The sequence below is a fragment of the Pinus tabuliformis genome, chromosome 6 (assembly GCF_031772625.1).
Source record: "Pinus tabuliformis cultivar Carrire ecotype Pingquan chromosome 6, CPIR1, whole genome shotgun sequence".
In the NCBI taxonomy this organism is placed as follows: domain Eukaryota; kingdom Viridiplantae; phylum Streptophyta; class Pinopsida; order Pinales; family Pinaceae; genus Pinus; species Pinus tabuliformis.
The window spans coordinates 1,604,431,578-1,604,448,532 of record NC_142292.1 but is presented as its reverse complement, the minus strand read 5'-3'; the positions used below and the strand labels follow the sequence as shown (position 1 = coordinate 1,604,448,532).

At 42.1% G+C, this 16,955-nt stretch overlaps 1 protein-coding gene across 1 annotated transcript in view; it reads right to left on the bottom strand.

Moving 5' to 3' along the window:
- Positions 1-462: 462 nt before the first annotated feature.
- LOC149265010 (uncharacterized) overlaps positions 463-16,955 on the bottom strand; it is a 121,956-nt gene continuing 105,463 nt past the window's right edge. The window contains exon 5 of the mRNA XM_089391118.1: positions 463-737. Within this exon, the coding sequence (XP_089247244.1) occupies positions 601-737 (137 nt within the window). The 3' untranslated portion in view covers positions 463-600. The remainder of the gene's footprint in view (positions 738-16,955) is intronic.

Here is a 16,955-nt window from a genome sequence, read left to right as displayed (position 1 = left end):
GGGGAAGAGAGAGAGAGGGAGAGGAAGAGGAAGGGAGAGAAATATAGATAGATATAGAGAGAGAGTGTGTGTATGTTTGGGGGGTGAGATAGAGAGACAAAATAAGAAAGAGACACATAGATACAAATATAGATATTATATAGTATTATATAGCCAGCCTAGATCCATCTTAACCTCGGATCTATCAAGCGCCGATAGGGATCAAATCTCTCGAGGTGCAAGCCTTTCCTCAAGTTTTGCACTCAAAAAATAGGTTTGCACCTCAAGAGATTTGATACCTCTCAGCGCTTGATAGATCCAGGGTTAAGATGGATCTAAGCTAGTTTTATATGATTGCACAAGTATGTGACTAAATAGGATATGATGGCATATTTCTAAATTTATAATGGAGCAACTAAAATTTAGGCAATAAAATAATTCTTTCAAAGTGGAGACCTTCGACAACAGATGTAAGGGCGGTGAATGATTTCTATTAACATCATCGGTAAAATTCAACCTATTTATTGATTCTATCATGAATCAATATACATATGATTCAAATTTATGGTGCATAAAAAGCTCCACAGTAATAAAAGTAATGAAATAACTAAGCAAACATCATTACAAGGCAGCAAATTTGACAATGCGAGAATGTTTTTTGCCTACATATGACTGTACTTTGAAGGTTCCAACACTGTCCTTTCTCACCATTGAAGGTTTTGGAGATCTGTATTTGATACCGATGACGGTTGTCATACCTGCCAATTACATAAATCTTGATTTAATTTATCTAAATAATCATTCAAACAATTTGAAAAACATTTTGATACCAGTATTCAGACAGATAGTGTCAAATTAGTTAAAAAATACTACAATTAATGTTTAATTTAATGGTTACTTGATGATTCAGTCAGGGATTTCCATATAAAACATGTAATGGATGAAGGATAACAATGAAGTATACTTTCAAATATTTAACAACAACATATAGCAATCGCATATCAAACACTGAAGAATTAGAGAAATAACATAAGCATATAGCATTACCAACTACTTCAGAATTAGAAAAGGGCTATAAATTAGGATAGATTTTGACCATATAAAACCATAATTTGGCACATTTCATGAAAGGACAGAGATAACTGAATTGCAAATTTCGTGCATTTCAAAATTGCTGAACAATTTTCCACATGTATCAAATAAAAGTTGGCTCAGAAGCATTACATAAACGTAACCAAAGGGATTCACACAACTTTTAAATGTCTCTCTAGCTTTTGTCCAAAATACTAACCAACAAAGATAAGCTACACCTCACATTAAACAACATTTTGAATAGTAAACTATATCATGCATTTCCTCCAATCAATCTTTTTGTACCTTTGCACTGAAGCATGACTTTGGAAGAAAATCAACCATATTGGAAAAGGAGAATACATACAGTGTCTTTGCATTCTCACTCAGTTAAGATATTAAAGTGACGTTCTCATTTTAGAGTGATTTTGAGATAGGACCGATCCCCTTATAACAAAGCTATAAACACTTGTCACGTTATCTACTCAAGTCATTATTTATTCCAAAAACAAACTTTACCAATTCCTGGAATGACACTAGATCTATAACAATACATAGAAGTAACCAGAGATGCCATGCATGCCAAATCTCTGATAATTTTAAGAATTTAGACAACTGATCGTGAAAACTAAATTAAATATGAAGACCACATATCGAATAGTATCAGCAGCTCGTAATAGTTTGGTCAATAAAACATAAATACGAAATGTAACAATTCATGTGTTTGTAGAGGTAAACCTAGTGTAAAACCAAAATAAAGGAGACCCCTTACCTCTCCAGGGTTATTTTCAACGGATGCTGTGATGGAAAAGCATGGTCATGTATCTCGTGACAGCATAGGCATGGGTGTGCGTATTCATTGCATAGTTCAAACATAGGTGTAAAATTCAATTCTTAGGACTCTGAAGACTCAAACATGATCTAGCAGTAAAATTGTCTCTATGGATTGGTCCTAGTTGACACCCAATACAATTAACATGAACTACAAATTGCTCATATTCTAGGTAACAGTGGGAATGCGTCTTACATGCAAGGATACATATGGTGAGGCAATAACGAATGCCTAACAAAAAACCTCCCATGAGACCAAAATTCAACTTGAGTCTTGGAGTAAAAGCATCGCTGATATTGGTGGGTCATTTAATAAACCGGCAAGAGATGCAAAGTATGGTTCTGAAGAAGAAGCAAAAGTAAAGAAACAACAAGAATTCCTAGAAATTGGGTTATCTCAAAAGAATACATAGAAACAAAAGGGCGGGGGATGGGAGCGGGTGGCAACTTACTCAGACTCCTAACACGGTTGGGGTAACAGTGCATGCCTACTTAGTGCCTGGTACTAGACCAAGCTCCTAACCTACCTTGGGTAACATAGGCTGGAGGAAAAATGTCATGAACAAGAAAAGAAATGATTGAATTTTAGTATTATTCAATTATTCTCGTCAACGTGGTTAGGATCCTTTGGCAGGCAATGATAGATATTATTGTCGTTGCTGGCCTAGGCTTCAAAGCCTCTGCCTTTGAGACCTTAAGAATTTATATGTTGCTCAAAGCAGTTCGAGACGTGGAAAAGATCCTGCAAGCTATTAGTGATTCATGGAGACAAATCAAATGCACTATCTGTCAAATGGGAGGACATATAGGAGAAACAAGACTGCTCAATTTTCTAGTTTCGTGAGACAAGAGCACCATGCTTCTATGGATGCATCCGAGGAAATAAAGAATGTGGAACTTCTTTGTGATTTGATAGACTGAATTCTCTTAAGGGGGGCAACTTACTAAGGCTCCTAATGCCGGTTGAGGCAATGTGCATGCCGACTTAGCACTTGGTACTAGACCAAGCTCGTAACCTACCTTGGGTAACATAGGCTGGAGGAAAGATGTCATGAACAAGCCAAGATTGATTGAATTCTACTATTACTCAACTATTCCCGTCAACGTGGCTAGGATCCTTTGGCAGGCAATGATAGATATTATTGTTATTGTTGGCCTAGGCTTCAAAGCCTCTGCCTCTGAGGCCTTAAGAATTTATATGTTGCTTGAAGTAGTTCGATACGTAAAAGAGATCATGCAAGCTATTAGTGATTCAAGGAGACAAATCAGATGCACTATCATGTCAGATGGGAGGACATATAGGAGAAACAAGATTGATCAATCTTCTAGTTTCGTGAGACAAGACAACAGTGCTTCTATGGATGCATCTGAGGAGATAAAGAATTTTGAACTTCTTTGAGATTTGATACACTGATAGACTCCACTCGTTCCACTTTCAACTCCCGAAAAGTTAGATCTTGCCCCATGGACAAATGGTACGATGACGAATGCAAGACTCTACATCGAGAACTTTGATATTCTTTCACCCACTCTCAACACTTCTACCCTAACATCAAATCTTCTTACCATCGTCTCCTTCGTCGCAAGAAATGACTCTTTGTCTCTCATAGAAGACGAGAAATTTTTGCTCTCCTTGCCCACTCCCCGAAACAATTCTGGCATACCGTCCTTCCTCGACGCTCACCTCTTCCATCTGACCTCGACCCTACATCCATGTTCTCTCACACTTCCAACCTTTATGATATTTTGGGGCAAGGCCAAGTTCGTGTTACCTCCCCACCCCCTTCATGTTACCTATTCTCAAACAAAGATATTAGAGAGGCCATTTGGGTGATGAACAACAGCAAAACAACTGATGAGGAAGGCTACCAAGCAGAGTTCTTTAAATACGATTTCCGTGCTTTGGTTAGTTACTTGGTCGATCTCTTCAACCATGTAGTCTGTGAAGGTTTTCCACCGACATGGTCACACCACATCATCCATACGATCCACAAATCATGCTTCAACTCAAATCCTAATAACTACAGAACAATCATGGTGGGCCACACGTTCTCGAGGTTGTATGCTACTGTTCTACATAGGAAGCTCTCCAGTGACCTTGAGCAGAGACAAGTCAAAGCTATGGGAAAGGCAGGTTTTCGACCAGCTCATCAGACCATTGACCACATCTTCACCCTTCGCGCCGTGATTGAGGAGGCACGATATCGTTCTTCGAAAGTCTACCGCTGTTTCGTAGATTTTCGGAAAGCTTTTGACTCTGTTCCGAGGGAAGCCCTACTCTAAAGACTTAGAGATATTGACATCTCAACAACCCTATTGACAACTATTATGTGCCTATATGAGTCCATCCTTAGTCGTATCCACATGGTTCATGGGATGTATGATTTCATCCGAAGCACTATTGGGGTTAAACAGGGTTGTCCATTGTCCCCTACCCTGTTTGGGATCTATATTGATGAGTTGGAGGCTTTTCTACACAAGCATATCTAGGACACTGATGGTTGCCTTCTTCACCAGGTCATGATATCTATTCTACTCTTTGCTGATGACGTGGTCCTCCTCTCCTCATCTCCAGAAGGATTACAGAGGCAGTTGGATGCCTTAGCTTTGTTTTGTGATCTTCGACAGTTGACGGTCAACCTGGGTAAAACCAAGGTTATGATCTTCAATGGGGTGAAGAAAACTTCGGACCTTCACTTCCTATTTAGAGGGGAGGAGGTTGATATCACCAACATGTATACGTACTTGGGGGTGCAATTCTCAGGTCCCCGCTTTAGTTTGCGACCAATTTTTCAGCCTCGGATCAACAAAGGATATGGATTCTTAGCCCTTCTCGAGAGACAGTGCTTTCAACATCACTTCTAGGACATCTCGTCCAAGATGAGCCTCATGGACACCTTGAATCATCCCACTGTTCTATATGGCTCAAGGATTTGGGGATTGTCTTTACTTGAGTCAGATTGGGCTTTAGTTGGGAGAGTCCAGACTCTTCTTCTCCACCGCATCATTAGATGCAAACAAAAAATACCTCAGCACATCATATTTGCAAAGTTTTGAGCTCAACCCTTTCATCTTGAGACAGTCTTCAGTTTGGTCTCATTCTTGCATTGTGTCCGGGGATTTGCAGACTCGATAAAGAGTAGGGACCATTACCCTTACTTGGCATATTTCTCTTCTAAGAATATTGCTCGTTCTACTCCCTTAAGCTAGGCTAGATGTTGGTTTATATGAGTTTTAGATCTCTTAGAGTCGGTGGGCATTCAGTTGGATCATCTCCCTCCTTTTGGATATTCCTTAGATGCTCCTGGTCACCTTCTAACTACTAGACAAGAGTTTAACAAGATCATCAAGGAGGACATTGTAACGACCTATCTATAATACAGAGAACACAAGAATAATAGCAGGCATACGATGCATGCATATGATAGCTGCATATGCATGTGTCGCATGCACTGCACTAGTATTTATATACTAAATTAACTATAAGTATTAAATATCATGACGCTTCTTCAAACAGAAGTTATATTCACCCATCAATACCCATATTGCTTAAATACGTCATGATTAATGGGTAAATACGAAATTTAAAATGTATAACGTAAAAATAATTATAAAAGATAAATGTTAAAAAATAAGCTAAATCCTAAAAGATGGTTATATAATTATACATTTAGATTATTAATAAATTATATTAATAAGTTAATTAAATGATTAGAGAAAAATATAAATAATAAATAAACTAAGGGTAAGGTTCCTAGTATAATCCTAGGACCTTTATATTAAAAGCAATAAAATAAAAAAAGAGAATATTAAACTTAAATTCATAATACCTTTATATTAAAAGAAATGACGTGACATGGGAGGGTGTCACGAGGAGATGAAACGGTGGGTCGCTGGTGAAAGGGCGACGACTGTCAAGAAACACGATATAAACCAGAAAGAACAGTTTTCAAGGCAGGAAGGGAGAACGAAGGAAGGGGATACTAAAGAAGGACAAATCTTTGCAGACTTGAGTTACCAATAGAAGGAGAGCTGGTTGTTCTGAGGTTTCTGGGCACGGGGGACAGTTTGCTTCAACTGAGAAGCTTACTGGACTGAGGAGCGAGGTTCTGCTCAGTTTGGCTAGGTGTTTCTGGTCTTTTGGTAACAGAAGCAGGAGCAGCTTGAGGCATCATCAACCGCGAGAATACAGGTAGGTACTCCATACCGAAGTGAGTAATTTAGTTATATGAATGTTGGTTAAGTCATTTAAGATGTAAGCAGATTTAAAAAAAACACATATTATGTTTTAGAGCTTTACATTTCTGGAATAATGACTCAGAGCCTTACAGACATCTACAGGCAGTTCGTCCAGGTCACCTGGGTCAATCCTCTGGGAGGGTTGCACCCAAAGATGGCCTTCTATGCTGAGCACTTGGAGTTGAGAAACAGACTCATTATTCGACCCTAGTATACGTTTCACCACTGGATGCATGCTCTTCGCATTCCTCTAGGCCAGTTCAGAGTAGGTTTTCATAGACTTCGGGTAGAGACGAATCACTAGATTGATAGGCCAGACATAATCTGTGAGGTATGTCATTTACAGGAAGTAGAGACCTAGGTGCACTTCATTTTTGGATGTCCTATCTACTACGAGATCAGAGGAAGGTTCCATTGCTTGTTCAGAGACTCTCAGACCCTCACAAAATTTTTCAAGTAAACCAATCAGAGATGTTTGGCCCTATATATGCAGGAGGCTCTTAGGTGAGGCTCTTAGGTTCCAAGCGCATATTCTTCAATCTCCCATCAGACCAGATCCCACATAGAGGATCGTGACATTTTTCAGGGTACTATCTTTAGACAGGGGCACAAAGAGAACGATTGATACCATTTCATATCCAGACTCTATACCAATGAGGATCTGTGGGACATCACCCTGCCACACAAGACCTCAGTAGCTAAACCATCTCAGATTTGTCCCTGGGAGACGGACTAGGTCCTCCAGACCTCAGCAGTGCACAAACTCCCCTAGACAACGAGTTAGTGGACAATCCGTACCTCCCACTGACCCTTCATCAGGCCAGCAAACTTTGTGGAATTTTTTTCAGTGCTCTTCAATCAGTCTTAGATGTTAGGAGAGATGGGTCTGATCCTCTTTGTCAGGGCATTCCATACATTGTATCTTTTATGTTCCTACATTGTACCTTTTATATTCATGCATTGTATTTTTTATAGGAGACCGTTTGGTTCTCCCACATTTTATGGACATCATTGTACTCAACAGTCCCTTTGACCTACTTTGTGGTCATTAGTTGGACATAAATATAATTATCTTATCTTATCTTATCTAAAATGGGCAAAAGAAAATGTCGACCAAGCTGTCACTAACCATGCATCCAACCATGGGTTTACCAGACAATTGTGGATGTAGAATTTACCTCACTGTATCTATGTTAGACCTCATGTTAGAGTATATTACCAAACATTTTTCTGCCGAAAAATTTGTAATAATTACAATCACACCAAAGTACGTAGCTGGATGACGACTCGGAAGCAAGGGGCTTGTTCGCCCTTCCATCATTAGATTCACCACTATTACATTGCAGTGTACTTGTTGACGGCGCTGGACCCGCTAACATTCAGGGGATCACCTCGGTATGAAGTCCTAACTAGAACTCACACCGTTTGGTGTGGGAGTCCCATTCGATATGATGGCCTGATTGCCATTATCTTAAATATTTGCCTCAACTCTTGCTTGTCACCATAGGAGAATGGTTCGCTTTGTCTCCAAGAAGTAAGGTTCGCGTGCTTGGTGATTGCTAGTGTTACTTGTGTCAATGGTTCTTTCACTGTAGAGGGAGAGGGTGGGAGTGAGTCCCAAGTCGGTTGGGAGGAAGCCCCAACTCTGTTAGGAACACACAACACAATAGGACGTGCACAACTTCCGGAAGAACAATCCACATGGATGCGACAGTCACAACACACAAGGGAAGATAACACGTACAACACTCAGCGAATGAGTCTGCGCGAGTGCAACGATTGTTATAGCAAGTTTTATGTGAAAGGTCTGTTTGATGTCCAGGGAGGTAACCAACACGAGCGAGACAACGTTAACAGCATATACAACACATTTTCATTAATAGATATGTATTACAACAAGTGAATGAGTTCAAGTGTTAAACACAGGTTAAAGCAACATGCATTACAAGTGTTCAAGATTACTCTTACAACAGTTACAATACATGTGTGAAAACGTGTTGGCCTGTTGGTAGGCTTCTGAATTAAGAGAAAGTTCCAAGACACATATGTTAATTTGGGTATGTTTTATGCTTAGAGCAATTTATTTCAATTTTCATAGTTAGCTCAATACCTTTTCCAGATTAGCAATCACATTAGCATTTTAGTAAACTGCAGATAGAACATAAACATAAATCGCAGAAGACAAGCCAAGACAAGAGGACACAAGATGTGGCGCTAGCCAGGGACAAACCCCAATGTGGGGAAACCCTTGATCAATTCTTCTTATATGTTCTTCAATAGTTCAACAGAGAGAGAGAGAAAGTACATTTACAACAGAAGTCATCACTTTGTCTTATCTAGATCAGAGCATAGATCATCTCCTAGGATGATGATACATGAGATCAGTTGAAGATATGCTGCTTCAGCTGATTCTCCAAGGTGACTCCTTTACCTATCATAGTGCTGCATCTCGTCATCATGCTGCACTTCACCGTGTTGTACCATGCTGCACTCATCATCACTATGCTGCATTTCATCATGCTTCGCTAATCATGACTTTACCCATCACAATACTGCATCTCCTCATGTTGCACCATGCTGAGCTCTTCATCGCACTAAGCTGCATCCAACTGCATGCTGCAATACCTCATCATCCCGCTGCTTCTCACTCCATGCTACATCCAACTGCTGCATCTAGATCATCATGCTGCACACATCATGCTGCCGCACCATATCATCATGCTGTTGCACTAGCTGTCACCTATAACCAACCAAATCAACTTTTTTCCCTTACCTTAAAACTGCCCACACAGACCTGCATCCTTCTTTCTTCAAACTAGGCCAAGTTGTAGCATTTAACAACCCTCCATGCAGTCATTAAGAAAGCCTTGCTATGATGTTATGGCCTATGGCCTAGCACATAGCAACTCTGAAGTAAATTAACGCAGCAACACAAAGGAGCAGACTTCAACACTTTCCTTCACTGTATAACTGTGGCTTAATGTCTATATCAACTTCCTTTAACACAGTCACCTACAACAAACATTGCTGCATTTGTTGCTGAATTAGGACTTTATTGACAGTGAAGGAGTGCACCCTTAGGATTGCAGATAAGGGCTATTTCACGCAGCGTATTAGGGCCAATGTTAACAGCATATTAAGGTTCCTTCTGGACTGCATATGATTTTATTTTGGACAACATATTAGGACATTTCCTAACTGCAGATTAGGGCCTCCACTTGGCTGTGTATAGGGCTCCTTAGATCTACGGATTAAGGCCTCCACTTGGCTGCGTATAGGGCTCCTTAGATCTGCAGATTAGGGCCTCCACTTGGCTGCGTATAGGACTCCCTCTTTGCTACGGATAGGTTGCGTATTGGAGCTCCCTTTGACCGTGGATTAGAGCCTTCCCTTTGTTGTGGATTAGGGCTCCCTTTGCTGTGCATTAGAACTCCTATTGACTGCAGCTAGGGCTTCTTAGATCTGCGGCCAGATCTCCTCCAAGACTGAAGCTTGATCTTCATTAGGGCAGCGTAGAGGTCTCCTTCATGACAACGTATAGGATAGGGCATCCTCTAGGGCAACGTATCCTCTTTAGGTCTCTCCTCCCACCAAAACCCAAAGACAAGTGGAGAGGAAGAGATCACCAAGAAGATGAGTGTCTAAATGACTTGAAGTCCTCCTTTATTTATACTAAAACGTTGAGCACAAGTGAGGTTTATTTTGTTACTGGCCAACCTTGACAAATTGTCCCATAACATAAATAAATTTGTATCTCCATGAATACTTATCGGAATCGGATGATCTTTAGATCAATCCTATACCTCTCGATGAGAGGGATCCAAGAAAAATATCAGCTTCCATTAATAAGATGACCCACATGGAGTTTGTCCCTAGTTGCCAATTTTAACACTCCCTGTCAACTAGGGAGAACTCCATCCGCTGATCCATATGTCCAACTATACTATCTCTGCCATCAGTGCACTGCACTGCTCTGCTCAGTTCTTCTCTGCTCTGTTGAACCATGAAGAAGAAGAATTGATCTAGAATGTCTCATACCATTCTCTACTGACCCAGAGTCAGTTTCATCTTACTGACCCGAAGTCAGTTTTATTGATCCCAGATCAATATCACAAGGGAGTGTCTCAAATCACTCATATTGATCCCAGATCAGTTACATTGATCCCCGATCAATTACTTTGATCCCAGATCAATGGAGGTCATCCTAGCATAGCGAGTACGATAGATACAACGATGCGTCCATCGATAGTACTACTATGGTCCCTAACCCCATTTCCCTGCTCATTGATCAGATGAGAGGTACTTCCCATGAGTCCCAGATTGCATGGGTAGGATACCTCTTTAGAAGAACTAATCATCCTGTCCACAGGAGAATGAATCATCCTGTCCCACAATCGCCACGGGAGAACTAATCATCCCAGCCCATAGGAGAACTAATCATCCTGTTCCACAATTGCCACGGGAGAACTAATCAACCCGGACCACAGGAGAACTAATCATCCTGTTCCATAGTTGCCACGGGAGAACTAATTATCTAGGCCCACAGGAGAACTAATCATCCTGTTCCATAGTTTCCACGGGAGAACTAATCATCCCGACCCACAGGAGAACTAATCATCCTGTTCCATAGTCGCCGCGAGGTATCATGGGGAAAGGTTGAACCTGTCACCCTATACACAGCGCACCACCAGGGGAGGGTGAGTCACTCTGTGGTCGTATGTCGCTCCAGTAAGTACCGCAATCCCCCCAGAGCTCCCAGATCTCAATGCATGCAACATGTAGGACCCTTTTACAAAGGTATCTCAACGACTCCAAGTCGTTTGGGAAAATCACAGATTTGATCTTTCCCTGGGGCTTTGACAAAGTTCCTGTGACCTGTACATCAATCTCAATGCAATGGAGCCTCCTCGCTCATCGACTTACCATATCCCAGATAAGGTAGTATCTAATGTCTATCTGCAGGAGCAATCATTGAATACAAGATTCCTCAATACTCGAATCCCCCCTGGTTGTCACAAAGAATCATAGTGGTATTCATCATGTGTAAAAACAGATCACTAATGAGCTTCCACAACTAGGCATCTTCACACGAGATCATACTTGTAGCTATGTATTCGGTCTTGGTGGTGCTTATAGCAACTGACTTCTGCTTCCTGCTCATCCATGATATCGAAGCAGAATCCAGAGAGAACCAACACTGAGAAGTGCTCTAGCGATCCTCCACATTACCTGCCTAGTTAGCATTCGAATAATCACGCAGCTTCATATTTCTGACAGTGTATCTCAATCCATGAGAGATTGTGCCCCAAAGATATCTCAGAAGATTCTTGGCACCAATCCAGTGAGGCTTAACCAAATATGAGCTCACCATGCTAACTGCAAAACATATATCCAGATGGAAGTTCACTAAGAACATCAATGCAGATGAGTTTATGAAACTCAGAGGCATTTCCCAAATTTGGTCCTACATCATCACCATATAACTTCTGAAAATTAAGATCCTTGAGGTAGTCACGGGCTTGCAGTTTACCATTCCATATATGGAATCCAACTCCCTCTTACTTCTGTAAGTGACAGGGTCTGCACCTTTCTGAAATAGGTTGTCCTCAAAAGGTGCCGGTATGAGAGGTCTGTCATACACAACCCTTGAGCAATGGTTTGGATCGGTTTCACTCCTAGTGAATCTCAACTTCATCAGACAACTATCAATCCTCTCATACTATGCCCGGGGTGTTTTGCTTCAAGTCATAAAGGGCTTTCTTCCACTTGTATACATGACATTCCCGATCATGAATCTCAAACTCCTGTGGACTTGCTATATGAGGGGAATGGTCCCCTTGTAAGATTTTCCTTCGGTACATCTCATACATGTACCTTCATGCTCTTCTTGAATTCAGGCATCTAAGTCACCCTCTGACTCACATCGAGTAGGGCCCCATAAGAAGACCTCCGGTGCTATAGATCAGATGTGTCAACTGATATGGTCCTCAATGGACCATCTTGCAACTTGATATAAATTGCCAACCCTGAACTCAAAATCATCTTAGAAAATTTTATTTTAAACACGTACCTTTCCATCGATGAATGCCACCTTGAAACCTTTGACTTCCATTACCGAAATGGACACCAGGTTCTTCTTGCGATCAGGTACATAAAAGAGATTCTGTAAGTGAATCGAGTTACTGTTATTCAATTGAAGGGTAACATTCCCTACACCCTTTCCGGAATAGGTGGCATTGGCTCCAAGTATAATCCCACGATTATTTCCATCTCTGCCAAATTAGAGAGAGTACCCTGCTATCCGATGGAGTGCCTTGAAGCACTACAATCAATAAGCCAGATTCCCAAAGAATTTGAAAGAGGGGGCCAATACAAGATAACACTTCTTTATCTTATTAGAAACAACATTTGATTCTTCATACTTGGGGTTCCTTGCTTTCGTGAAGAGTCGGTCATTACCTTGATGACCTGCATTGTCATTCCTTTGATCATTGAAGATGTCCCTGGAATGATTGTCATCATCATCAAGTGATGTGTCCCTGCCATTTGGACAATCCTTCGCATAATGGCCGAACTTATTATAACCAAGGCATCTACCTTTCCTTCCACCCTTAGATCCAGACTTCTCATTGAAGTGATCTTTAGGTAGGCTATCAGAAGCTTCCGCTGCACCATTCTCATAATATTCTCTGCTTCGATTTCACCCTTGGTGAATTTGAAGAGGGATGAGGAATCCATTGATCCTTTTTTCCTTTCCCAACTGTCTTCAGTGATTGCTCTTTCACTCTTCCTTGGGCATCGTCTTCACCTCAGCTCTGATACCATGTTATTTTGGCTATGTTCTATGCTTAGAGCAATTTATTTCAATTTTCATAGTTAGCTCAATACCTTTTCCAGATTAGCAATCACATCAGCATTAAAGTAAACTGCAGATAGAACATAAACATAAATCGCATAAGACAAGCCAAGACAAGAGGACACAAGATGTGGCGCTAGCCAGGGACAAACCCCAATGTGGGGAAACTCTTGATCAATTCTTCTTATATGTTCTTCAATAGTTCAACATAGAGAGAGAGAGATAGTACATTTACAACATAAGTCATCACTTTGACTTATCTAGATCAGAGCATAGATCATCTCCTAGGATGATGATACATGAGATCAGTTGAAGACATGCTGCTTCAACTGATTCTCCAAGGTGACTCCTTCACCTATCATAGTGCTGCATCTCGTCATCATGCTGCACTTCACCATGTTGTACCATGCTGCACTCATCATCACTATGCTGCATTTCATCATGCTTCGCTAATCATGACTGTACCCATCACAGTACTGCATCTCCTCATGCTGCACCATGCTGAGCTCTTCATTGCACTAAGCTGCATCCAAATGCATGCTGCAATACCTCATCATCCTGTTGCTTCTCACTCCATGCTGCATCCAACTGCTGCATCTAGATCATCATGCTGCACACATCATGCTGCTGCACCATATCATCATGTTGTTGCACTAGCTGTCACCTACAGCCAACCAAATCAACTTTTTCCCCTTACCTTAAAACTGCCCACACAAACCTGCGTCCTTCTTTCTTCAAACTAGGCCTAGCTGTAGCATTTAACAACCCTCCACGCAGTCATTAAGAAACCCTTGCTATGATGCTATGGCCTATGGCCTAGCACATAGCAACTCTGAAGTAAATTAATGCAGCAACACAAAGGAGCAGACTTCAACACTTCCTTCACTATATAACCGTGACTGCGGCTTAATGTCTATATCAACTTCCTTTAACACACAGTCACCTACAACAAACATTGTTGCATTTGTTGCTGAATTAGGACTTTATTGACAGTGAATGAGTGCTCCCTTAGGACTGCGGATAAGGGCTATTTCAGGCAGCGTATTAGGGCCTATGTTAACAGCATATTAAGGCTCCTTCTGGACTGCGTATGATTTTCTTTTGGACAACGTATTAGGACCTTTCCTAACTGCAGATTAGGGCCTCCACTTGGCTGCATATAGGGCTCCTTAGATTTGCGGATTAGGGCCTCCACTTGGCTGCGTATAGGGCTCCCTCTTTGCTGTGGACAGGGCTGCATATTGGAGCTCCCTTTGACTGTGGATTAGAGCCTTACCTTTGCTGCGGATTAGGGCTCCCTTTGCTATACATTAGAACTCCTATTGACTGTAGCTAGGTATTCTTAGATCTACGGCCAGATCTCCTCCAAGACTGAAGCTTGATCTTCATTAGGGAAATGTAAAGGTCTCCTTCATGACATCATATAGGATAGGGCATCCTTTAGGGAAATGTATCCTCTTTAGGTCTCTCCTCCCACCAAAACCCAAAGACAAGTGGAGAGGAAGAGATCACCAAGAAGATGAGTGTCTAAATGACTTGAAGTCCTCCTTTATTTATACTAAAACGTTGAGCACAAGTGGGGTTTATTTGGTTGTCGGCCGACCTTGACGAATTGTCCCATAGCACAAATAAATTCATATCTCCATGAATACTTATCAGAATCGGATGATCTTTAGATCAATCCTACACCTATCATGAGAGGGATCCAAGAAAAATATTAGTTGCCATTAATAAGATGACACACATGGAGTTTGGCCTTAGTTGCCAATTTTAACAACATCGTTACACCATACATCACTAACACCATGGGCGGGGCATTGGAGCCACTACTTACTCCTTAAAGAAAAGATTATAGACTCTCAAGGTTATGTGGGAGAAGCTTAGGTGAAAAGTCCTTTGCATGTACAAATGAGGGGGTATTTATAGCCAAGGGTGAAACTAACCCTTGTGGTCGTTAGACTACCCTCATGACTGTTTGACTTCCATGACTCTTCGACTTTACATGACTCTTCATACAACAAGTGGGTCTCTTGTACTTCCAAGTTACATTACATTGATTGATAGTGTGGCCCACAGTAGAGATGTGGACAACCTGACTCATGACAGTGCTGGTGATTCGTGCTGTTGTTGGTGTGCATGTCGAGCTGCAGTGTTGCTGGTGATGGATGTCCTCATGGTGTGTCACAGCTTCACCTTCGCATGGCAACATGCGCAGAGTCTTCGATGGTCGTTGGTTCACTTGATGTTGCTTTTGCACGTTGCTCCTTGCTTGTATGTTGGAAGGTTTGACAGGTTCGTTCGTTTACGAAAAGTGCATATTCGTCCGTTCATCTGTCAGTGAACACATCTTGCATGTTTGCTCGTCCGTCCGTCTGCGAACACATCTTTGCATGATCATCCATTCGCGAGCACATCTCTTCGCATGCATCGTTTGTTCATCCATTGGCGAACATGTCCTTCTGCATGTGCTCCCTTCATTCATCCCATCCGTCGTCGTGCCATGTTTGTTTGTGTACCTGTACCTGCAGTCACTCATGACGAGATGACATCAAATCCAAAAACCTCCTAGTCTACCATGATGCATGATCATTTTGGATGCAGGTGACTAGGAGAGGTAGCAAGGTTGCGAGGCGGGATGGAGGCTCTGGGTACTGCTGATGAAAAATGTGCAAGAGTCACTGGGTGATGAAGATGGGAAATCCGAATTGACAGTGACTGTCTGCGGGGTCTGGCTCAGCTGGAGGACAAAACTATGCAGTTTTTGAGAGGAACAATCTTGGGCTGCGGGAAGGCTGGGCAGGCCAAATCTGCGTAATTTCCTGAACGAGAAAGCAGCGGGAGCTTGGCAGCCAAAACTGTGCAATTCCTGGAGGGAACTGGTAGCAAAAACTGCGCAATCCCTGGAGGGAATTGACAGTTATCTGCTGGGTCATTGGCAGCAAAAACTACGCAATTCCTGAGGGGAATTGGCAGTCAGTTGTTGGAGCTTGGCAGCAAAAACTGCGCAATTCCTAGAGGGAATTGGCAGTGGGCTGGTGGGAAAAACTGCGCTAATGCTGGGAGGCTGGCCTGCTGATCACCTCTGCGTAGTTTCTGAGCTGAGAACACTGCCGGGCAGCAGAGGGTTGCTCATGAAAACTGCGCAATTTTCTTGGTGAGCAGCCGGTCCACTGTTGGGAGGGCTGGCTAGAAAAACTGCACAATTTTTTGAGGGAGACAGGGATGGGCACTTAGTGTCTGTCCGACCTGTCTCCACAATTTTCTCAGTCAGCGAAGCAGGCAAGGTCTGCAACCTCTGCGCAATTTTTGAGGGGAGTAAGTCCCAAGGTGGTTATCGGGTCAAACTCTTCGGTTGACCAAAATGAAGGCTGATTGACTTGCTTACAGGAAGCACAGCTTGAGATGACTTGCTTGGTGCTTCTGCGCTGTTCTGGGTGACAATCGATTGAGTCGATGGCAGGGTGATGGTCTGGCTATCAGAGGGGATTCCGGTCGTCAGAACTTCAGCAAAATGACTAAGTGTGTGAACGAGTGAAAGATGCATATGTGATCCTACAAACACACACTTACATGACCCAACAACAAGACGATTCAAACCATCCAGACACACATGTTCAACATGACTGACCGATGGTGCAAGTGACAAGCGCGACACTTGTGATTGATCGTTGGTCGACCGTGACGACGCTTGCGCAACAGTGATTGTGACCTCCGTGTGTGAGTGTGACAGATGCTTTCATAGCAAACACAATGAGTACACACGAAGCGAAGATTTTGAGTACAACCAGAAAATGGTTGCAAGTATGACTTTGAAATCAACATGCAAAAACTTAGGTGAAATGATCAAGCAAGGTGGGTGTGAAGACTCACATGAGCTCACAAAGTGAACCTGAGTGTGTGCAGTCATCAAGTGAAACTCTCAAGGGAGGCTCCGAATTTGGATGCAGGCCAAAATTTTGGAGGGTGGTTGTAGCCGCTA